General features: G+C 52.7%; 1 protein-coding gene across 3 annotated transcripts in view; it reads right to left on the reverse strand.

Moving 5' to 3' along the window:
• Positions 1-23,504, reverse strand: part of CLEC16A (C-type lectin domain containing 16A) — a 209,816-nt gene that overhangs the window by 11,901 nt on the left and 174,411 nt on the right. For 2 of the 3 annotated variants that reach the window (XM_082670276.1, XM_082670275.1), the window contains exon 22: positions 1,848-2,009. The exons of the other annotated variant lie outside the window; for it this stretch is intronic. In XM_082670276.1, the coding sequence (XP_082526402.1) occupies positions 1,848-2,009 (162 nt within the window). The remainder of the gene's footprint in view (positions 1-1,847; positions 2,010-23,504) is intronic. 3 annotated transcript variants of the gene reach the window in all.

Consider the following 23,504-nt stretch of genomic DNA (forward strand, 5'->3'; position numbering starts at 1 on the left):
TGGCACCGAGCAGGGGATGGTGGGGGTAGAGATAGAGGGGCTGAGGGAGGCCAAGAACAAAGAAAGTAGTGTAAGGTGCAAGGTGGGCGAGGTGCAGAGCCCCAGGGCCCACGGTCAGGTGGACAGCTGCACACCCAGGCACGATTTTCATAATGTGGGTCTTTGCCGGCTTCAGTTTTAGGCAAAGAAGTGTGTGGCTCATCGGTCCGCTTAGCTGTTGGCTGTGCCTCCTTAAAAATGAAAAAAGCCATACACAGCGGCACCAGGAAGGACCTTTCACCCAAAATGCAATTGTAAGTATGTGTGTGTGTTTGGGTCCACACAACAGAGACAAAGAACTCCGTGCACATGCAGGCAGGACGCGGGTACACACGTGAGCACATAAACACACAACCCTGCACTCTGGTTCCCAGAGCCAGCGTGAGACCAGGCTTCAGGGGGAGGCAGAGGGCTGATCTTGGCTTCTGAGAAAGCTCTGTCTGAATTTCCCAGCTACGAGCCTGGGAACAGCAGCAGCAACTGCTCGGATACACAGCCAACCTTAAGTCAGGCTCAGAAATAGCTCAGACAGGGCAGCCATCTTCCCTGGGCTGGGGCAGGGAGCGGAGCAGGTGCCGAGTGGACGGGGGTCTATGGGAGGTGGCTTGAGGGTCACCTTGCTGCCGGGGCCCCATGAATGTCAGTCGGAGATGGAGGTAATGGATGCTTGTGGGAGGAGGAAGGAGGGGCTGCAGGCAACAGGTGCCCTGAGCCACAGGCACAGAGACCAGGCGGGGTTAACCCTTTGCTGAGAAAAGTGGAAGCTGAAAACTCCGCAGAGAGGTGCGGGAGCCCAAGGGGATCTCTGTCTCTGGTGCCGAGTGGACGGTGGCCAGGGGCCCCCAATTTCCTGGCGCCGTGGTGGCTGCCGCCCTGAAGCACCGCTTTTGTCAAGACCCATCGATCCATCACTTAACAAGAGTTTGCACAGGTGCCCCTGAAATATGATGGGTGAAGGCTCTGGATGGGACCCTGCAGGAACAGCAAAGGACACTGAGGGTTCCCAAATGGGGGCGCAGACCAGAGTTATGGGGTGATCTCTCAAATCAGAGATGTCCGGGGTCCTCCAGAACCACGGGTCCCCCGCCGGGGTGCAAAGCGTCATGCGCTCTCAAGGCCCTGCTCCTCTGGCTGCATTTTGGGGCCATGTTGCTCAGGAAATAAGCCGGCATCTGCACTCCCGGGATCTTAGGCACTGCGGCGAGGTGCTCACGTGCGAGGGGCTCACGGCAGCTCAGAGCACAGGGTGACCACGCACACGTCTCACTCCAGGCTCCCTGCTCATGGGGTCTCTCCGTGCCACATCTACACTTGTGACAGTTACAGGAGGGCAGGATGTGACTCTAGCCCACCCTGACAGACTCTCAAAAGGGCGGCAAGATGCACCCCCTCGTCACAGACAAGTGGACTGCACCAAACATTTAAAGAAGAAACTGGTGTGTTACGGAGGAGAAAAACAAAATTAGCAGAGACACGATTCTTTCGCCAGAGTTCAAACAATCACGTCTGGGAGACCCCTCCTCGTGACACCTAAGACTCCGGAGGTGATAATGGGGAGAATTTAGGCTCAGCTACCTGCCGCCGGGGAGGCCTTCCAGTGGGCCAGCCTGCAAAGGGAGTGATTCCTCCCCTGCGGGGAGCCGAGCCAGCCGCCCGCCGCCAACAGCCACGTCCCAGCAGATGCGGAACCCCGAGTGGCAGTGTCCCCAGACACGGTGGTGAGGAGCAGCTGGGGGTCAGGGCTCTCAGGTGGAGGGGTCGCAGGGTTCCCTCAAGTCCCCCCACGGCACCGTGTCCGTGGCCAATACCTGCAGGGCTCTGGGCGGCCGAGGGGCTGGACGACGAGCGGGCGCCCCCCGAGTCGCAGTGACTGGCGCTCCCACTGCCGCTGGGGCTCCCGCTGGCAGACGGCGACGGCGAGGACAGGGAGGATGAGCTGTGCTGGTTCATGCACTGGGCCACGGCGAAGCCTGCAAGACAAGGCGGGGACGTGACCCGGCGTGAGGGACAGGCGGCCTGGCGGGAGGGGTGCCACCTCCCCAGGGACGGCGTGTGGCCCCCTGGGAAAGCTCCCACCGCGAAGGCTGGGCTGGCGGCCTCCGCGTGAGGGTGGCGGTAAGCGACACAAAGCAGCCTCCTTCGGAGTCTGGCTCTGCTCCCCGTTATCAGCTGAGCTCGCCGGGCCTGGGACTGACCTGGACACGCTGCGAAGCTGTTTCAAGGGAAAGGGTGCAGCCGCCATAGCCGGGGTGCGGGGGGCTTGGGGCGGGGCTGAGCCGTTAATCGGTGCTGACGCTGGCTCTGCACCGCGCCGGCTGCGCCCTTGAAGGGGACACACAGCCTCGGGGCTCAGAGGCGTCCTGGTGAAGTTCACAGAGGGACTTGGGACATCCTCACGGCCGAACCTCGGGACCTTTGCTCACACACTCAAGTTCTGCCAGGGGCTCTTAACACCGCACTGGACAGGAGGGGAGACCCTGAAAACGCTCCCTGCCAGAGAATCTGCTCTGCCCTGGCGGGTCTGGTGGCGAGTTTGGTGGGAAGAAGGAAAGCTCTGGTGAAAAGTTAGCAATCACAGAGATTCACTTGGCCCTCAGAGCAACTCCAGGTGTGGAGACGGGGACTGCACATTTCTGGGGCCTGCGGCCATTCCAGCCCGGGAAGAGCCCGGGGGAGTGGAGGTGCTTCACAATTTGGAGACCTGCAGACCTGGGCAAACCCTGCTTCACCAGCAGAAGCACTAGGACGCGTGCCCAGTGTCGTTTCCCAGCTGCCGGTGGGCTGTGTGTCACCGGCCTCTCCCCACCCCGCTGCAGCGGGGGTACAAGGGGAGAACAAGGGGGGTACAAGCAGGCCCATCCAGCCTGCTCGGCGCTTGGCACGCGGTGGGAGCAGGCTGTTCTCTAAGATGGGAGGGGGCCCTTCTGACCGAGCCGCCGGAGCCCCTCCTCCGGTAGGCACATGCCTTCCCAGACCGTGGCTCCTGCCCTGGTACAGCCTGCTTTTCTAAAGGGCCGCGGCTTCCGATTCCATCCACAGAACACGGGACAGCTCCCAAGGAATAAACTCGTCGACGCTCCCAGGAGCCTGTGCAGACTGTGCTGCTTCCCCAGGAGCTCTGTGCTCTGTGCCCCAGCCTGTTTCTGCACCAAGTCAGGGCAGGGATGGGGGCAAGTCCTCCTCCCACCTGAGAGTGGGGACCCCAACCCTCCTGGCCAGTCACATCAAGCCTTGCCACCCCAAGCACACTCACCCCGGCCCCAAACCTCACGCTCTCCATCTGCGCCGCCTGCACCTCACTCGGCCCAGAGCCCACTGACACTTCTTCCAGCAGGTTCTCCGGGCCTGACCACGCCTTTCTCAGAACTCAGGAAGGCAGCGGGGTGTCGAGCAGGGGTTGGAGAACTATGGCCCTCTGACTGTTTGTTAAATAAAGTTTTACTGGAACACAGCCATGCCCTTTGCTTACATTCTGCCTGCAGATGCTTTCAAGCTACAATGGCAGCACTGAGCCGTTGCAAGAGAGGCTGCACGGCCCACAAAGCCTGAAATATTGGCCCTCGATGGAAACAGTGTGCACAGCCTGGAAGAGGATGGGGGCACTGGCTCTGGCACCAGGAAAGCCTGGGCTCCATACTGATCCATTTGCTTACCAGCCGCGGGGTCCTGGGCAAGTCTCTCTACTTCCCTGAGCCTCCTTCCCTCCACCCACTGGTGGGCAGGCCTGGGGGGTGGCGCATGCAAGGGGACCCAATGCTCTGTCCCCACCTCAGGACTTAGGGGAACCCACACCCAGCCACCGTGGAGAAGCTCTTTTGTACTAATGTTTATGTAAGATTATTTTTGTCTAAGGATCAAAAGCTGGGTCTATTTATACCCCCAGCCAGGCCATCCCGGGTTTCAGGCGATGTGACTGCATGCAGATGCGAGGCCTGGAGGGAGCACGGTGGGTAAATTCCCCGCACCCACCTACGGCGGAGAACAGTAGGATCACCGTGCTGGAGTTCTCAGGAAGAGGCATCCTGTGATATACTGTGTGTGGTGGCAGGGCCTCTGATTAAGCACGGCAAACATCAAGGCGAATCCAAACACCAGGCAAGAAGATTCCCAGGGGGCAGGCAGCCACAGCCCCACAGAACCAGCCTAATAGCTGCTTACTTCTTAATCACTTCAAGTGGTAAACCCCCAAGTTTACAAGCTGTTTACTTGCCTTGAAAATGAATCACTCCTTAACAAATCAAAACGTCAGGACAGTTTTCCCTGAGCTGCTTATTTATCAGAACCATGAACAGAGGGGCCGGAGAGTGTGGTAAGAGAGCTGAGACTAAGCCGACCCTGTCACATTCCCGACAAACGCCCCAGCCAGAACGAAGGATTGACGTGGCAGTCGCCAAGGTGGTCACCCACCTCTTCTCTTAAGACACACATCTTGGGACTTCCCTCGTGGTGCAGCGGTTAAGAATCTGCCTGCCAATGCAGGGCACGTGGGTTCGATCCCTGGTCCAGGAAGACCCCACGTGCCACGGAGCAACTAGGCCCGTGCGCCACAACTACTGAGCCCACGCTCTAGAGCCTGCAAGCCACAACTATTGAGCCCGTGTGCCACAACTACTGAGCCCGTGTGCCTAGAGCCTGTGCTCCGAAACAAACAGAAGCCACTACAATGAGAAGCCTGCGCACCGCAACCAACAGTAGCCCCCACTCGCTGCAACTAGAGAAAAGCCCACACGCAGCAACGAAGACCCAATGCAGCCCTCCCTCCAAAAAAAAAGACACACATCTTCTCTCTCATGCACTTTAACGCCCTGGTTTATTACTGTAAGACATGTAGGGTGGAGTGCGTGGGGTAGCAGACGAGATGCTAAGACTGAGGTCAGGATACTCAAGTTCCTTCATTTGGAGAACGTATTAGGGGTCAAGCCATAGGTTGACAAAAAATATGGTGCACCTTCTGTAGGTGCTAAGAGTTAGAGAGAAAAAAAAAAAAATCACCAACCGCTGATTCCACCCATTTGCGGGTCTAGCTGAGCAGAGGCAACTGAATGCATCTTTCCCTTGTCTGCTGCTACTAAAAATCCACCTCCCCTCTTTCCATGGCATGGGGACTCAGAAAGGCTCAGCGAAGTTTTTTGTTTGTTTGTTTTTTAGCTCGGTGCCCAGACTCCCCTTGCAATTTCATGGGGCTCCTCCCCAAATCGAGGTGGCAACACTTTGAGAGCCAGTTTGACATGTCAGGGGTCAGGAGGGCTCTGCAGAGAACTCAAGACAAGCACCTGGCCCCGTGCTCCTCTCCCGGGGAGGCAGTTCTCGATGAAGTAGCTTTGGCGGGGGAGCCGAGAGGTTTTCTGGGCGCGAGTCAAACACACACAGGCTGCCAAGTACTTGCAAACGCCCAGATGCGCCAGAGATCATGGGACAAGGGCACAGACAGACAGGTCTCCCTGAGAGCTCCTCCAGCAGATAAAATTCTTGGCCGTCCCCGAGTATGTCTCAAGAACAGCCTGTGAGATGCGTATCAAAGGCCGTATGGGTTTTCACACCAGCCGGCTGATTCCCCATCTAGAACCTGACTGATGCTGCGGAAGGCACCGTGGGTGGGTCCACAGATGTTCAAAGCACTGGTGTGTGTGACAGGGAGGTGGAGGCACTCGGAACATCCACCAATCAGGGAAAAGCCAAATCGAGTCTCCTACGCCGGGTTGACCAAATCCTCAGCCGCTGTTAGACATGCTGGCGTAAAAGCAGATGAAGTGGGGCTTCCCTGGTGGCGCAGTGGTTGAGAGTCCGCCTGCCGATGCAGGGGACACGGGTTCGTGCCCCGGTCCGGGATGGTCCCACGTGCCGCGGAGCGGCTGGGCCCGTGAGCCATGGCCGCTGAGCCTGCGTGTCCGGAGCCTGTGCTCTGCAACGGGAGAGGCCACAACAGTGAGAGGCCCGCGAGCCGCAAAAAAAAAAGCAGATGAAGTGCTGAGGGAAACGCTCAAGACATAGTAAATAAAAAAAGGTTAGAAAGAGCACGTCCCACCTGCTCCCACTGTTGTAAAAAAATAAAAGATATATGAAAAAAAAAATCTAGGCTCTGCCTCCCTCCTTGTGCGGGGAGCAGAGCAAACAGATTGGAGGGATTGAAGCAGAAGTCGTGGGAGAACCAGGTGGTTTGCTGTGGTGAGTTTGTTTAATTTTTTCATGCTTGTCTGAGTTTTCCAGGACTCCTACCACAAATAGTATCTTGAACCAAAAAAAGAATGGAGGATGAAGGAAGGCACACGAGACGTCTGGGAGCTGGGCAGGCTTAAGCTGCTGGGTCCCTAACACAGCCCTGGGATCTGTTCTGGCCTCCAAAGCTCTCTCCCCTGGACCCACTAAGAACCTCCCCACAGCTGGGGCCAGATGCCAAGCTCCACAGCAGGCGGGCCAACGGTGAAATGCACCCCTCGCTTTCCAGGAGCCCTGGGCTTCACAGGGTCAGGCTGGGGTCTTCCTGCTGCCCTCTGGCCCCATTCTGACAGTTATTCTGGGAAGGTGAACTCGTGAGTAACTCCTCGTTCTTTGTCAAGTACAAAAATACCACAAAAAGGTCAGCCTTCTATTTTAGGTCCACTGGTAGAGGGAGCACCCAGCTGGGAGTCAGAACCCCAAGTTCGAACTGAAGCTCTGCCCAAACGGCCTTGTGACCTTGGACAAGCCCCCTCTTCTCCACGAGTCTTCACGTCTTTATGCGAAACACAGTACAGTGAGTGAGGGTCTCCTGGCTTAAATGGCCAGTAGTTTTCTTTTCACCTATAAATCTGAATTTGACTTGAACCACACAGCCTTTTTGGGACATAGGCAAAGGAGAAGACGCTGAAAAGTGCACCCCAAATATACACTGGGCACACCACTGTCTTTGGGTGGAACACCCACGAAGCTTTCCCCAGGAGAAGCAGGATGCCATGGCAGGCAGGGCCCAGTGCCGGCCAACCGCAGCCCAGAAGCCCGCAGATGCGTCTGGCTTTGCTCACATCGTGTTTGTGCTTGTCTGCTTGTTTTAGGCACCGCCATTCACACACTGGGAGACTGTACATACAAGTCTGGATTTCTGGCTTCTTTAAGAAAGATCTGGCATCGCTGGGCCCCATTCGCGTGTGGCAGCAACCGGAGGGAGGGGGTGAGCTGGCTCCTTCCCCTCCCCAACCTGACGCGCCGGGTGCTCGTCAGCATTTCAGTCATTAATCTCTTGCTCTGTATCCTTGGATTCTTGGTCAGATCCACAGGACTTAGGGTTCCAACCTCCAGCAACATTTTGTCAGCTCCCTCCTCAAACCCTACCCTCACCCCGCCCCAATCAGTGGGGGTGAGGGGAGGGCCGGTGGAGATGGGGCTGCCTGCCTCTAGCAGCTCAGACAGGTCTCATCTCAGACTGTGTGACAAGAACCACTTGCTCTTGGCCTCAGCTGGGCAGTTCCCTTGGTCTGGAATTCCCTCTTGCCCCTTTACTGTCTTCACAGATCCCTTCCCTATCTTTTAAGGCTCACACAGCTCAGCGCCAGCTTGGGCAAGAGTTTCTGCAGCCAGTGGGGTTAACGGGTTCTTTCCCCTGTGCTCCCGAAGCCTGCCCTGTCCAGCCTGGGGGCCCCGTCAGCCCACGTAAGGCACAGGCCAAAAGGGCATAAGAAACTTGACTGCAAAGACGCTTTGCTATTTTGGGAAACAACTGTCATTATTTTAACAGCCAGCACCTGGAATCCTCTGGGGTTCAGAGGGTTTTAGAAAGTGTTTCTGATACTGTGAGCTGTCTCCCAATACCCATTCTCCCCTCCATCTGCAATTACAGAATCTGACAGCTAGGCACGACCCTGTGGCGAAGCTGTGGCCAATGAGATAGAAGTGATATGTTTGATTTCTAGGAAGGCTTCTTAAAAGGAAGGAGGTATGCTTTCCTCCATTCTGCTTCCTGAAACGTTAATGTGATGGCTGGAACTCCAGCAGCTGTCATGGCCCACGAGGATGAATCACATATTAGGGACAGCAGAGCACTGAGCAGGAAGGATCTTGGGTCCCTGATGCCTCTGTGGAGCCCCTGACCACCTTCATACAGGCTTCCTCTCTCTGAGAGGGAAATAAAACTCTTTGGGGTTTTTCTCTATTATGTAGTTGAACCTGATCTTAGCTGACAATTGGGAAAAAGCTTTGTTAAGGCAGGGATGTGAGCTGAGCTCTGTAGGGACAGGGACTCGCCGGCCCCCAGAGCTTCCAGTGTAGGGAAAGCTGCCCTGCACTTCCTGGGGGCAAGCTGGGAGAGGTGAAGTGAGGAGAAAGAGGAGAAGGGGTAATTGAGATAGGGGAGGTGACCCCCACGACCCCCCACATCTTTAGGAAATGCTCCTTCAACTCTTTCCTTGTGTGGTACAAGTGGACTTTTTTTGGTGGATACAGTGAAGGAACTGTGTTTCCATCTGGGTTCACACCAGGCCACACAGAGACTACACGTGAAGGCCAAGACCTGGAAACAGCCGGAACCATGTGAGAGTAAAGGGTGGGAAGGCTTGCACGTGTGCAGGCAAGGGAACTGGGGGTCTGAGCCAAAGGTTTCCTAAACCTCCGAGGAGCAGGGAGGCCTCAGCTGACCTCTTCGGTCTGTCCAGAGCTTGTGCTGCTTTGCACACTATAACTATATATAACAGATACTGGTTACGTGACTGAAGTGCAACTATTTCAGGTTAAAAACTGGACAGTGTGAAAACTACCTGAGCAGGTAGGAGATTCCACAGGGACCTTTTAGAGAGCTGAAGGGGAAGGAACCCCACGGGCTTAGACTTCATCTCGGGGACTGTGACCACTGAACGGCACCAACCTCACCCCACAGCCTTGCCCCTATAGACGCTCCTACAGACCTCCCGCTTCCAGGAAGGATTTGAGGTGACTGGTATTTTAAAACCCAAACCCAAATGCCTGGCTATTAAATAATGAAAATACTAAATGCTGAAAGCCACGAAAACACAAACTAAACGGTGAGAGTCCAACAATAAAGGTGGGTGGAAAGTGAAAAGTTGTACCAGAACAACTTCCACGGAGGGGAAGCTGAGGTTACCACCTGGCTCTCGCTTCCCGGGAGCCAAGACCTCTAGGAACACTGTCCCAAGTGACCGAGCTCTTGTGACATCCCAGTTCATGTGCAAGATTCCTGTCCCATTACACCCTCCTGGGCAAGGTCCCTGAGGGCAGCTTCTCGGAAGATCCAGCTGCCTGGCTGGAGATGGGGCCTCGTTCTGGAAAGATAACAGCACATCACAGCACTTTGCAAACTTTTTTTCTCGACGGTGAAATTCTAGTTTATATGCAAGATGAAAACAGAACTGCCCTGGCTGCACGGTGCCTGATCAAGGGTGGGCTTCCCATCCCCTGTCTTTTCTAGAACCTCTGCAAAAGCTACCTTTGAAAATCACAGACATGTCAGGGGGGAACCTCAAAGCCTCGAGCCTACAGGCTGCAAACTCGAGCACCAAGGGCTGGACGGGTAACACTGGTGAAAGAGGAGAGGCCAGGGGTGAAAGGCAGACAGTCCCCCCACTCGCCATCTGTTTCCTCTTGTTGGATTGCGACATGGGCACTGACAAACCGTTCTCTTCTATCAGGAAAATAAACATGATACATGGGACATTCAGCCTGTGTCAGGGAGATGATAGGGACTGGTGGAGACTGGAGAAAACTGGAAACTGCAGCTCCGCAGCCTCTCCTGACTGCTGCTACCTGAGAACGTGGCCATGGCTCCCTGTTCTTCAAGAGAAGCTGGATATCTGGATTTTGGTGTAAAACGTCCTGATTTTTTAAATTGCCGACAACTCGCCTCACCTCCCTTTTTTAAAAAAAGAAGCAGGCAGCCCCAGGCAAGTCAAACCAGGCATGTCTCCTGTCCAGGAGCCTCTGCTCCAGGCTGAGACCGGGGCCATCACAGCCGAGGCCACCCTGCCCAGCTCCTGAAGTGTGTGCCTTCTGAGTCTGAAGGACATGACCCCAAGCCATTTAAGGCTCACATGGATGTGCTTCAAAGAAGTCCACTTTTCAAGAGACATCTTTTAGGAAAAAGATCTAAGATTTGGAGGGGAGGGCTGTCCACCCTGACAAAACTCGGGCCCTGCGTTTCAACAGTCTCGGCTGGAATGAGGACCGTGGGGGTGGAGGTGTACCCCGGGTCAGCCTTTCATTAGAAAATTCATCCCGTGGCTGTGGTTCAGGTTGTGAGGATGCAGTGTTCGTATTTTTCTCACCACTCCTCAATGCTGGGAAACAGTAAAAAAATCAATTGGCCTCGTGACCTCGCGCACAAAGCCGAAGACGGCAAGCGCAGCCGCGGTCTTATTTCTCCCCTCGCTGGCTCCTTCCTTGGCTCTGCCCTTTCACCTCCCAGCACAGCCTGCCTGGGCCCTGGGGCCAGAGAGGAGGTGCTGGGCTGGGACTGAGTGTGGGACTCAGCCTGCAGCCCACAGGGTCTACAGGCGACACAGAGCTTTCTCGTCCATGTTTCTGACTCGAGAGGCTGGCTCTAGAGCCCATCCCCCTCCCCCCACCCCACCCCACCCCCCCGGCAAGATGACAGCGATGCCCAGCGATGGGGGCTGGAAGCCATGGAGTTGGGGGCCACACCAGAAAAGCCAAAGTACCCGCAAATGTTCAAAGAACATGGGGGGCGTGGAAGCAGGGTTCAGAGTCAAGTCCGACAGCAGCGCACCCACTGGGCCAGGCGAGGCCAGGTGCTCACGCAGGCCTCCTCTGAGGAATTCGCACAAAAATAAAGGAATTCACCAACATGGGTCAGGGTTCAGAATGGCAGAGACCCTGCAGCCTGGCGGGACCCTGGGGACCCCCTGCAGTCCCCTCACTCCCTGCTAGGACAAGCCCGTGGCTCTCACATGTAAAGCGGGGGTGACAACAGCTCACCTCACAGGGCCCACGAGGACTGAACAAGTTGCTATGGTCTAAGTGTTCAGTTGGCGTTAGCTCTTCTGACTACTTAGCTGGCATGTATGGTACCTGGAATTTGGGCCCAATGAGGCAAGAACTGGGGATTTTCATTTTTATGAGGGTCTCTACACATGGGGTATGTGACAGAAGAAACGGCTCAGCTCGCTAGAGAAAACAACACAACACAGAGCAGAATCGTTCCTTGTGTTAGCTATTAGGAATGAAGGTTTTAGGAGTTAATAGAGACAGGGCTTTCTTTCTTTTATTTATTTTTGGCTGCGTTGGGTCTTCGCTGCTGCACGCGGGCTTCCTCTAACTTGCGGTGCGCGGGCTTCTCATTGCGGTGGCTTCTCTTGTTGCAGAGCACGGGCTCTAGGCACGTGGGCTTCAGTAGTTGTGGCTCGCAGGCTCTAGAGCTCAGGCTCAGTAGTTGTGGCACACAGTCTTAGTTGCTCCGCGGCATGTGGGATCTTCCCGGACCAGGGCTCAAACCCGTGTCCCCTGCGTTGGCAGGCGGATTGTTAACCACTGCGCCACCAGGGAAGTCCCAAGACAGGACTTTTCTAAAGGAACTTTAAATATCTGAGTTTAAAGGATTTATATGAAAACAGTATATGAGAAAATGGGGTTCTTGTTACTTTCACCTAGATTCTTAAAATCTCATCTCTTATGTTTGGGTTCAAGACACACAAGACTGTGTTCTGTTTGTTAGTATTTCTTCACTGGAGAGTTGAGTGCGTTGTGGAACCATATGAAATTGCCCCTATTTCAACCAACATGACCAATAAAATCAGAAATTTCCTATGGCTCAACCTAATATGAATTCGTCCCTCTTAAAGACCTCCACTGGAGTGATTCCTGGAGGAAGGGGAGGGGAACACAGTCGGCTGGGTACTGTGTAGTCAAACAAGTGGCTTTCCCTACCTCTCCCTTCTCAGTTGCCATTACAGCTGTGTGTGTGTGTGTGTCTGTGCTCACATGTGTGTGGCCTTTTCTCCAGCTCAGATTCATCTTTTCATTTCCAAAAGGCAGTGGCTTTAACAAAATGTTCGGCAATGATGTTGGGACTTAAGGAGAGGTGTGTGTCTTCTTGATGGAAGACGTCTGAAAAGGGGGCTTACAGGGGCTTGGGGAAGCTTCTCAGGTGGGTTCCTGTTTTCCCCTTGTGCTTTCCCTTTGTGCTTCCTTGCAAATGCTAAGCTAACGCGTTCGTTACAATCATCCCGGCTGTTCTTCATTTGTAGTTCTGACTTATTTTTTTTAATATTATTAATATTTCATCATAAAAGTATTGATTTCCTTTAACCAAGAGACTTTAAAGTTTGCTGCATCCTTAAGCATGATTTTATTATGTCTTGGGGCCAAATGTTTTTTGCCTCCCCCCAAAGGAATGCTTTTCCTTTTATGTAATGTGTGTCAAGCAGAAAAAAGGAATTGATTCACAGAATTCTGCTTCATAGGCAACTTTGAAGGAACGTATCCAGAAGGGGGTACTTGGACAGACATTTCCTAAACGTGACCAGAGTGTCTCACTGTTAAGCCAGAAATAAGAACCAAAGCACAAAATTTACGTTAAAATACAAGACAGCTCCAAGAGAAGCTAGTATGGGAAAATTAAAGACAACTTGAGACATGACCCCAAAGCTTAAAAACTCCTTTCGAGCACCTGAAGAGTCATAAAAACCTCAGTCTCCACACTTTCATCTCTCTTCCCGCCCTTCAGAAAGCCAGCAGAAAACAGGCAGAAATACTGCCGGTTTGGGGTTGCCTAGAGAAGGCTCCGTTTCCCTCTCTCTCTAAATCACCAGCATCAGATGCCAGTTGTAGAGTTAGGGAAGGGATGCTCGGCTTTACAGACCCGTCCAGGAAGTGTGTGGAGGGCAGTGACTGGCAAACCAAGCGAGGCGCTCCGCAATGTTTAAATATTGAGCATTGGGCTTCCCTGGTGGCACGGTGGTTGAGAGTCCGCCTGCCGATGCAGGGGACACGGGTTCGTGCCTCGGTCCGGGAAGATCCCACATGCCGCGGAGCGGCTGGGCCTGTGAGCCATGGCCGCTGAGCCTGCGCGCCCGGAGCCTGTGCTCCGCAACGGGAGAGGCCACAACAGTGAGAGGCCCGCGTACCGCAAAAAAAAAAAAAAAAATTGAGCAGCCTTTTTCCTCCCTCCACATTTATTATTAACTTGGACCCACATCACCGTGTACATTGACTTCATTTCTTCCCAAGAATCCGAGACACAATGGACAATGAGTCGGGGTGGGGCTGAGATTTGGGTTTCTTTCTTTCATATCCTCCCTGGATATTCTTTACGGTCAGCCCCACGTCTTTAGAGCCACAAATTCCTGGAAACGTCTCAGCCTCTCAGTGACCCCTGGTGCCGGAATGCAGATGATTAGTGCCCCAAATATTGACAGACTGGACTCTCTCCCCCTTCCAAACAAGGGAGCAGTGTCAGAGTGAGGCTGCACGAGAGATGTCATTGCCACCGGGCGAGCGAGGTCGCGGAAATGTCATTCAGACAGGTGCTCTATTGCTTGGGACGAACCGCGGTTCCCTCAGTTTGGCCCAGGTAGAAGCGATGCCTGAGATGCCACGTGAATGTCAGAGGTGTCCAGTTTAAAAAAAAACACCTGTCTATGGCCACCAGAAGTCCTTTGCTCAGTGACGGGACAACCGGGACGGGGGCTGGCGGTGGCCCTGCTCTGACACATGAGCCACGTCGGATGTCAGCAGCCTGGCCAGCGGCAGAGCAAACTTGGCGCCTGGGCCTTGCGTCACTCACTGTGAGGATGAACATTTGGGACTGGAAACAGAAACCTCAAATCTTGCCAGAAAGCAAAGCAGCACCTTTTCTTGGGAACAAGCAAGGGGGGTTGGGGGTGGACCATCCATCATGCCCCTGCAGAAACCAGCCGCCTTCCTGTCAAAAGAAGATCCTCTGGATCTGCCGGTAGGAATAAGCCAGCTACAAGTGTTCCTTTTTCCTGGGCTTTTATCTGTTCAAGAGAACTTGTCCCAAATGACCGGCCTGCAGCTTCCACTTTCTTTTAAAAGACAGTACTACATTTGAGATCGATGTTTTCCCCTGAAACGCCGGCTAAATTTATCCTTCCCTGCATCCTGCTCTCTGGTCTCTGCACGCAGCTGGCCCTCGTCTTGCTAAGTGAAGCGTCTGTCTTCAGACTCCCACCTCGCTGGTGGTACTCAAGCACCTGGCCCTGTCCTGCTGTGCATCAGGCATACAACCCCCCTGGCCCCCAATTTCCTCCAAGAGTCCTCTGCTGCCTCGTTCCCTCAAGTCCCTGCGTATTAAACCTCAACTACCCGAGGTCTTCACCCGGCTCCAGCTCTCAAAAATCTACCCCAAAAAGCCTTCAGGTTGGCTGGCTTCGAACGGCTCATGAGCACCCCCTCCCCGCCCAGTCCCGCACCCCAAAGTGGCTTAGTGCTTGTTATCTGACTGCTGTTAGAGGGAGTGAGGTGATGTAGACCGCCAAGGGCCTTATGGACTGAACTGACCAGAGAACTTACTTCTCTCTCCTGGTCTCTCTTGGCAAGCTGTCCTGTGAGTGAAATCTCACTGACTGATTTCATGCCTGATGCCCAGAGAGCCCAGTATTTCCGAAACCTTTATTCGTATACGTGGTTGCAAGAGAATGTGCCCTAAACAGACATTTGGAGCCATGGTTTCCAGTTTGCTGTTAACCTGTGGACTCTCTCTCTTTTTGGCAGGAATAAGAAATAAAATAAAATCCTTGCTAGAAAGGACGCACGGGCCCATGCTGGAAGCACGTGCACACATGCTGTGGAGAGGATTCTGACCTGAAGTGCTGAGCAGGCTGGCGGCTCTGGAGAGCCCGGGGGATGAACATACGGGGTCCAGGTGTGGCCAGATGGGCATCCCCCACTCTGCTTTCTGGAAAGCAACCTAGCAAGGGGCTATCAAGAGCCTTAAACATGGGCATTCTCACTGATCCTAAGGAATGCTTTCTAAAGAAATCACTGGAAACCCGGACAAGGATTTCTGTGTAAGAAGGTTCATCACAGGGTGGTTTATGACGCAACAGAAACAACGTAAGTAGCCAAATACGGGGCCTGGCTAAGTAAATATCTGCTAAACTCCAGACTTCTCAAGTTGAATTATGTCTCCTCCATATTCTTATGTTGATGTCCTAACCCCAACTACCTCAGAATGTGACCTTATTTGGAAAGAAGGTCATTCCACAGATGTAATCAGTTGAGATTAGGGTGAGCCCTAATCCAATGTGAGTGGTGTCCTAATGAAATGGGGGACATTTGGACACAGGCATATGCAGGGAGAACGCCACGTGAAAGCAGAGGTCGGGCTGATGTGTGCAGCAACCGAGGAACAACAAGATCGCCAGCAAACCACCAGAAGCCAGAAGAGAGGCCTGATTCCTCCTCATCGCCTTCAAAAGGAACCAACCCTGCTGATGCTTTGATCTCAGACTTCCACCCTTCAGAACTGCGAGACAATACATTTCTGTTGTTTTAAGCCACCCAGTTTGTGGTACTGTATTATAGCAGCTGTAGGAAATGAATACTCAGACCCAGACTATATGTATCCATGAAAAATGAAGTATTAGGAAGAGGTATTTGACAGCACAGGGAAATGCTTCTGGCATGATAGCAACGTTGTTAAAAACAAAACCCCTACGCAACAAGGAGTTACTGTAGAGCACAGGGAACTACATTCAATATCTCATAATAACCTATCATGGAAAAGGATCTGAAGCTGTATGCCTGAAACTAACACAATATTATAAATTAACTATAGTTAAATTTTAAAAAAGGAACCCTCTGTTGTATAGGGAATAGCAGGTGTGTGGGGACAGGGAGAAGGGAAAAACAAACAAACAAAACAAAAAACACCCCATGACCCAGCAGTTCTGATCTTAGGCTGCACACGCGTCCAAGGGTGCCCACAGCAACACTGTCTGGGGTGGCAAAAACCAGGAAACACCTAAAACGCCCAGCCAAAGGAATACGTGGATCCACACTGTGGAATATTACACAACCCTGAAAAGGAATGCGCGAAATCTATACGCATTAACACAGGAAGATCTGTGATTCACCGTGGTGTCTGAAAAGCAGGCTGCAGAAGGGTATGCAGAATGATGACTCTGTTTAGGTTAAAAAAAAAAAAAGAGCAGCCCAAATCATAAGACAACCACAGATCCATAAGCCCTTATCCTAAACCTTTGAGGCTGGATGTGTTCTAGACTTTAGACCCTCAGCTGGGTCTTAGGCAGCTAAAAACCAAACCTATTAAATTTCTGCAGGAAAAAACCAAGTCTATTCACAATAAATGGTATCTGCAAGTCTTTTTTTTTCCTTAGTATTTATTTATTTTTCGGCTGCTTCGGGTCTTAGTTGCAGCACAGGGGATCTTTCACTGCGGCACTCGGGCTTCTCTCTAGCCGTGGTTTGCAGGCTTAGTTGCCCCACAGCACTGGGATCTTAGTTCCCTAAGCAGGGATCGAACCGGCATCCCCTGCATTGCAAGACTGATTCTTAACCACTTGGACTACCAGGGAAATCCCTGCAAGTCTTATACATAGCCTATAAATAGTTCAGGGCAGGTTTTGCCACCAAGTGGGTTATATAAACTCCTTTGGTGCTCAGTGCTGTGTGGATTTCAGAACTGCAGAGAAGGGCTGAGGCCCTGCACTGCCCACTGGCTATGGTGCACATATGGATGCAGCTGCACAGAGAAGGTTCTGGAAGGAGATGAGCCAAACCATGGACGTCCAGGGAGTGGGGGGAATGGGGAGGAGTAGTCAAAGGGGACTTAGGTCCCGTTTGTAACATTTTATTTATTTTTTTAATAAAGAGTCAACGCATGCATTTCTTGGGTAATTAAAGATTAGGGAAAAAAGAGAAAGAGAATAAAAAACAGAGAAAGCACAGATAAGAAGTAAAGTGAAATATTAGTGATGGTTTTTTTCTGGGGTGGAGGGACCATGGTGATTTCTTCTTCTTGTAGCCTTACAGTTTCCACTGACAATTTGCTACATGCATGCGTTAATGCCACAAATGCATACAAGGGGCCTGCAGCAACAGCGGACACATGACTGGTTCCATCCATTCCTGTCATTGCCAGCTCATCCCCAGGGCCCTGGTGACATTACAGGGCTGAGGCCCACTCTCCCTGACTCACTGCCACCACCACCCCCTTTCGCTCGTGCTCCGCTCGGCTGCCACACCTCCATCACCATGAAATACGGCCCCTTCCTGGGGCGCTACTCACATATTTGCCACTTTGATTCATCATCTCTCTTACTCTCTCCGTCCTTTATTTTTCTCTGGCCTTTGACTGCTTTTTGGGAGTTTATCATATTGAACTTTTATCCCTTTCCAGGAAACCCTGTTCTTTTCTTCTTCCCTTTCACAGTTAATAAATAATCGTAAGAGCACTTCTTTGGACAGAAGCACATCCTGCCTCCTAAACAGAACTGCTGGAGCGTCTCTTTTGGGGACCCTCCAGGCCTGTGAAGGGCACATCACCCGTCACTAGAAGGAGAGCATTTTGGTCCATCACTGCCATGCGTGGGGGGAGGGTGCCAACAGTGTTTTCAGTATCTGAGCTGCTCTCCATCCTACAAGACTGCTGCGCTTTCACAGCTATCCTCAGAGAAGGGACGGGAGGATGGAGTACCGGGCTGGCGGGTCTAAGTGCCAGGGTATGGACAGGGAAATAGAGGTAAGGCGAGTGCGAGTGTGGGCTTTGGAAACAGACATGTTCAAGTCCCAGCCCTGGGATGCTGACCTCCTGTGGAGCCTTAAGCCTTGGATTCCCTGAGTACAATATGGAGGAAAATAATCCTTACCTCATGCATTGTTGTGAGGATTAAATGAGAAGAATACATACAACCATGCTTGGCATAGGGGCTGATATATAGTAACTGCTCAATTAATAGGAGCTGGTATTATTAAGTCATAGCACTAGGCATGGCTCTGAGCCAGGGCTCCAGACCCCCTCGCCAGTTTCAACCACACAAAAAGAGGAGCACCACTAGCCCTAAGCATCTCCAAGAAATAACGTGGGGCATTTAGGATCAGATTTTAAAAGTCACTGGAGTGAGCTGGAAAGAGTGGCTGACATGTCATCTACCAACAGCAGGAAGTGACCTGCAGAGCGACCAGCAGGTAGTATTCACCTGTTTTCTGTCTCAGATCTACAACGCAAATGAACCCTTGCTACTTCAGAGGTTTTCAACAAACGCTTGCAGCAGTGATTCTAATACCTACTTTCTTTCCCAGAAGTCATGATTCTGAGGTCAGACCACAATCAACAGAGACTTCTGGAAAGGTATGAAATGCAAACTTATCTCATAATTTACAGGAAAGGGAACAGGAGGCTATTTTACCAGCAAGAACAGAGTCATTTCTTCAAAGTCAAAAAGAAATGGAAAAAAGGCAAATTTTAGGGAAGAGGAAGGGTGCCAGGTGAGACTGGATTGCATGAAGGTTTCCAAATTATTCCAGAATGTTTTGTGGGTTCCAATTTCTTTTTTCACAGTTGGATTGCTTGAAGGAAAATGTTGCATAAATCGGATTGTTTTATAATTAAATGGGACACAAATGAGATAACCTGGTCGTCAGAAAAAGATGACAACTTTGTGAGTCCTACTAGTTTAGAACTCGTTTTAAAAATACAACACCTTTATTGAGGTGTAACTCACATAACTGTATAATCTATACATTTAAAGGTATAATCCAATGATTTTTAGTCCATTCAGAGTTATGCAGCCATCACTACAATCAATTTTAGAACATTTTCATCCCCTGTGTAACTAGTTGTGAATTAACTTGGGGGTTACAAACACATGTATCCCCGACTATGCTGAATGAGCCCACCACCTGACCTTTTCAAGAAACTCCCACTTCAGATTCTGCCATCTGCTCTGTGAGTATTATAAAATGTTTCATTCTTCACATCAGGTTCTGCGCCAAGAACTATCCCTTCCAACGGAATTCATCAGAAAAATGTCCTAGGTCCAGTTTCTCCTTCCTCTTCACTAACGAGGGGAGGAGCTGTTGCTGGGGGCCTGGGGCTAAACACCTTCCTGGGAAGCAGGACCAAGGTCTTGGGCCCCACTTATGTGGCCACGGTGGAAACTGATCACAAAGGGGAATTGTGTGTCCAGCCAAACTGGCAGCAGGTGTCACATGGACAGTAATGTTTTTATTCCTTGAGGATCTGGGCAGCCTGTGGGACCAGGCATCAACGGCTCTCCCATCTGTGTGGGCTCCTGTCTGGGATGGATTCCTACCCTCAGGAATCCTGTCCAGGTCAGATCCCTCTGTTGCACACTGTCCCAGCTCTTGGCTGGTCCCTTCAGGGCCCCGATCACGGTCAGTGTTCTGGACTATCTATGGCATCCACATGGCCTGGGAGCTCCAAAAGGACGGATCTGTTTTGCTCACCCCTGAGTCCACAGCAAACAATGTCTAGCATGTAAAGGGGTACTGAAGACTTGTTGGCTCCATCCATCCATCGATCCATGCACCCATCCATGCATCCATCCATCCACCCAATGCCTTCTAAGCAACACCTATATACCTCCCGGTACGTCTCCAGGAGAGCGGGGCATTTAGCAGTAAACAAAACAGTGTCTGCTGTCTTGGAGCTTACAGTTCAATAATGGGATGGGACAGGATTGGGGGGGTGGGGTGGGCAGACAATGAAGAAACAGAAACTGTTGGGAGGGAATGAATGCGACGAAGAGAGTTAAGCAGGGCAGGGGGCGTCTGGAGGGCTGGGAGTGGGGCACAGGATGGTCAGGGAAGACCCCTCGGAGATAGCGAGGTCTGAGGAATGAGACAGAGGACAGAGCCAGGCAGGTACCTGGGAAGACAGTGTTCTAAGCAGAGGCCAACCCAGTGCAGGTGCTGCAAGGTAGAGGCATCTGGCACAGTGGAGGCTCAGCTGAGGCCCCTGCGGCTGCCTTGGAGTGGCCAGGGGACAGTGGGAAGAGGCAAGGTCAGTCTTAGGAGCAGCAGAGGGAGCAGACTGTGTGGGACCTCGGGAGCCACTGTGAGGAATTTGGCTTTCGTCCTGAGTAAAATGGGAGACAGTGACGGATTTAAGCAGAGGACACACATGATCTGACTTACACCTGAAAAGGATCTCTCTAGCTACGGTGCTGAGAATACCAAATTGGCCATGGAGAGAAGCAGCACGACGGATTTTGAAGGCCAAGGTCAGGAGGCAGCAAACAACCTCCGGAAGGCCAAATCCCCAAATCAGGCAATGGGCCTGGTTTTATAAGTGAAGGCCCCGCCTGCTCATTTGCATACTGTCCTGCGAGGCTGCAGGTGGAGCCTCCTTCTGACAGACATCACACGCCCCTGTAGGAAGTCAGTGAACCCCTGGCCTAGGATATGGGGCGCAGTGGTGAGAGGGGACTGGATTGGGGCTGCACTTCCCGGACAGTGCCTGGGGCTGGGTGAGCTCTGGCCCTGGAATGGAGAAGTGGTTTGTCTCCAGCTGCTCTACGTGAAGACATGTTTTCGGCCGCATATTCCTTCCAGCTAAGTGTGGGTCATGGGATCCCGTGGGCAGCCCAGCCTGGGGCCGGCCCCTGGGGCCGGCTATTTGTGGTCATTTAGTGGGCAACCTTTAGCCCCCCCCTGCTTGAAGCCCATCAGTGCTTCCCTGGGTCCTCCGAGGAAGTCCAGGACAGTCGACAGGCACAGGGGTCATGCCTGCACGGGCCTCATCTCCTGCCGCCTCCTGCCTGCATGGCTCAGGCTGCTTGCAGGACGCACATGCACACCATGGTTTTTACAGCCTGGGTACTGCCGCCTGCCCGGGACGCCCCACATTTAACCTAGCCCATCTGTCAAGACCTCCCTCAGGAGCCCTCCTTACCCTCCAGTTCTGGGAGGGCCGGTGCCCCTGTCCTGGGCTCCCACACCATCATGCATGACCAGACTACATAGCAAGAGTGGGTAAGGCGTCATCTTCCTCAGGATACTGTGAACTCCCTGAGGGCAGGGTCTGTCTAGAACCTTCCACTCCCCAGACTTGGCAGAGCGTGGCGCAGGGCAGTGCTCGTAAGGTTTCCCGAAAGTGGGACAAGTTTGAAGAATTGGCCTCTCCTGAAACTGGGCCCAGGGTATCGAATACATCCTGCTCCTATACCAGACCCCCTGGTTCCCCCAAAATCGCTAAGCAGCAGCTGCTCTGATGGAGGAGAGCTCCTGACTAAGCACCCCGCAGCCTGCCAAGCTGTCAATCCATCTCTAGGCGGCCACCGAGGCTGCTGGCCCGTGGAGAAGGGACCTCGGTCATGCTGGGCCCCGTGTCGTGCAAGCCCATGGTAGATGCTCGGTGAGCATTTGAGGGTTAAAGAAATGACAATCAGGACACAGCATTTGACCCCAGTGGTCACCGAGAACCCTCTGGTAAAGCCACCTAAGAGGACTTCGTCTCCGATTGTGTTCTCAAGACTGGGTGGACATTTGAACGAGCCAGGGCGAGTCACCGAACACAGTGACCCTCGCCTCACTGTTTTAACTGGGCTGCACTGGGCATGGACACTGGGGCTTCTCAAATGCTCTCCAAGGCGATTCTAGAAACACGTAGCCAAGATGGAGGGCACAGGGGTAGGCTGGCTTGGGCCAGGGCCTCAGGCGGGAGAAGATCTTGCCTGGGCTGGGACTCCATGCTTCCACAAGGGCTATGCCTCTTCCCCGGGCACCGTGGGGGCAGTGCCTGTGTGCCTCTCCAGCTGAGTGTAGGGGTTCTAGTCGACTGACTTCCTGATCACCTAGTTGGCCACCCCACGGAAGCTGCGGAGGTACAGGACCGTGGAAGGACAAGCCCACGTGCCTGGAGGACCAAGGAGCTGAGCCGAAGGCTGTGCTGAGCTGAGGAGGCCCCATCACCCCAGTGCCGGTGGGAGAATGAGGCCACTCTCTAGCCTGAGGCTGGAGGGACGCCCTGGGATGCTGGACAGTGCACTCGGCCCCCTTGGCTCCTCAGGCACGGCACCGCTGCCCCTCGTTTGGATGTGCTTCCTGACGGAGACTCAGGGACGTGCTTACCCTAAGGTGGATGAAGTGAGGTGGAGAGTCAATCAACTGAGTGGTTTGCTGAGAAAGTGCCACATGCTGGGGACAGGAGACACTTTCAAGGCACAGATTTGAGCTTCTGGCTGTTTGCAGATTTGAGGTCAATAACTTAGAAGGAATTCTCCTCCAGTGGGTTTGTTAGTTATGGGGCTCTGAGCCTTCTGGCAGGCCCCTGAGCCATGTCAGTAATAACAAAGATAGGGAATAAGAGTAAAAACGAGAACATAGAAAGTGAGGCTATGAGCTGGAGTCAGAGTCAGGCAGAGGTAGGATGGACACCCGTGCGGCTGACTTGCTGTGCAGGTCCAGGTAAGTTACTTACCCACCCTGAGCCTCAGAAAACCTCAAATGCAAACTGAACACGTGCCTACCTCTCCCCAGGAGGTTCTGAAGGTGAGATAATGAATCCGTGAACATGCGTGGAACAGACCTTGAAGCACAGAAGGTGGACCATTGATGGGGAGCCAGTGGAGCCTGTCCCCCTCACTCTGTGGCTCAGTCCCTTCCTGACTCGGGGCCCCCGCACATGCTGTTCCTGCCTGGAACACCCTCTTACCTCCCCATCCAGTTTATCCAATGAAACCTTCCACTGTCAACACGCACCACCTACTCAGGGAAGGCTTTCCCGATCCCCATTAGAAAAGGCCAGGTTCCCCATCATCAACCAGTTATTTACTGGTAGGATTCTATGAAAAATGCCTACTATTCTTATAAGATTGCAAGCTCCATGTGGCAGGGCCATACATGTCTTGTTTGCTCATGGCTGTCACCTCAAACCCAAGCACAGCGCCTGGCACACAGTGGATGCTCGATAAATGTTTATAGAACAAAAGAATGAATGAAAAGGTGAACTCCACTGCTTTCCCCAAAACCCACCCACCTTTGTGGCTTCACAAAGGCAAAGAGCTAAAGAAGTCCCCAGACTCACATCGCTGCAGGGCTTGACTATATTCTGCCAGCCCCAGAACTTTCCAGAAGGTTTCTAAATGTATCCTTGACCAGCAGACCTTAAATTTCTACTGCAGAGGCTTCTGCTTGGCTGGTGCACCAGCATTTTCCATTGCAGGTCGGCACCTTACTATATACTTTTTAAAGAGTTCTGGCTGAGAGCCAGCCCGGGCTACAAAAAGTAGGAGAAAAAGCTGTTGATACATCACACCTATTGGGCAAATGTCAATTGGCTTGAGGAGACCTAGACAACCACTTAGTGCTGCCAGCCAAACACAGGCACCTCAGGCCTGATTTATCAGCAAGCTCTGACAGGTGTGCTCAGAAAACCCTTCTTGGCCTAGTAGTGGAAACTGGAGCTCAGGAACCACGTGTGAGGGGACATCACGTGTGAGTTGAGATCACGGTGTCTCAGCTTCCAACTGTGACTCCTCCAGGGTGAGGCCAAGAATTTCTTCAGGTCCCCAAGCCCT

The sequence above is a fragment of the Grampus griseus genome (genome assembly GCF_964374135.1).
Source record: "Grampus griseus genome assembly, chromosome: 14".
Taxonomy (NCBI): Eukaryota; Metazoa; Chordata; class Mammalia; order Artiodactyla; family Delphinidae; genus Grampus; species Grampus griseus.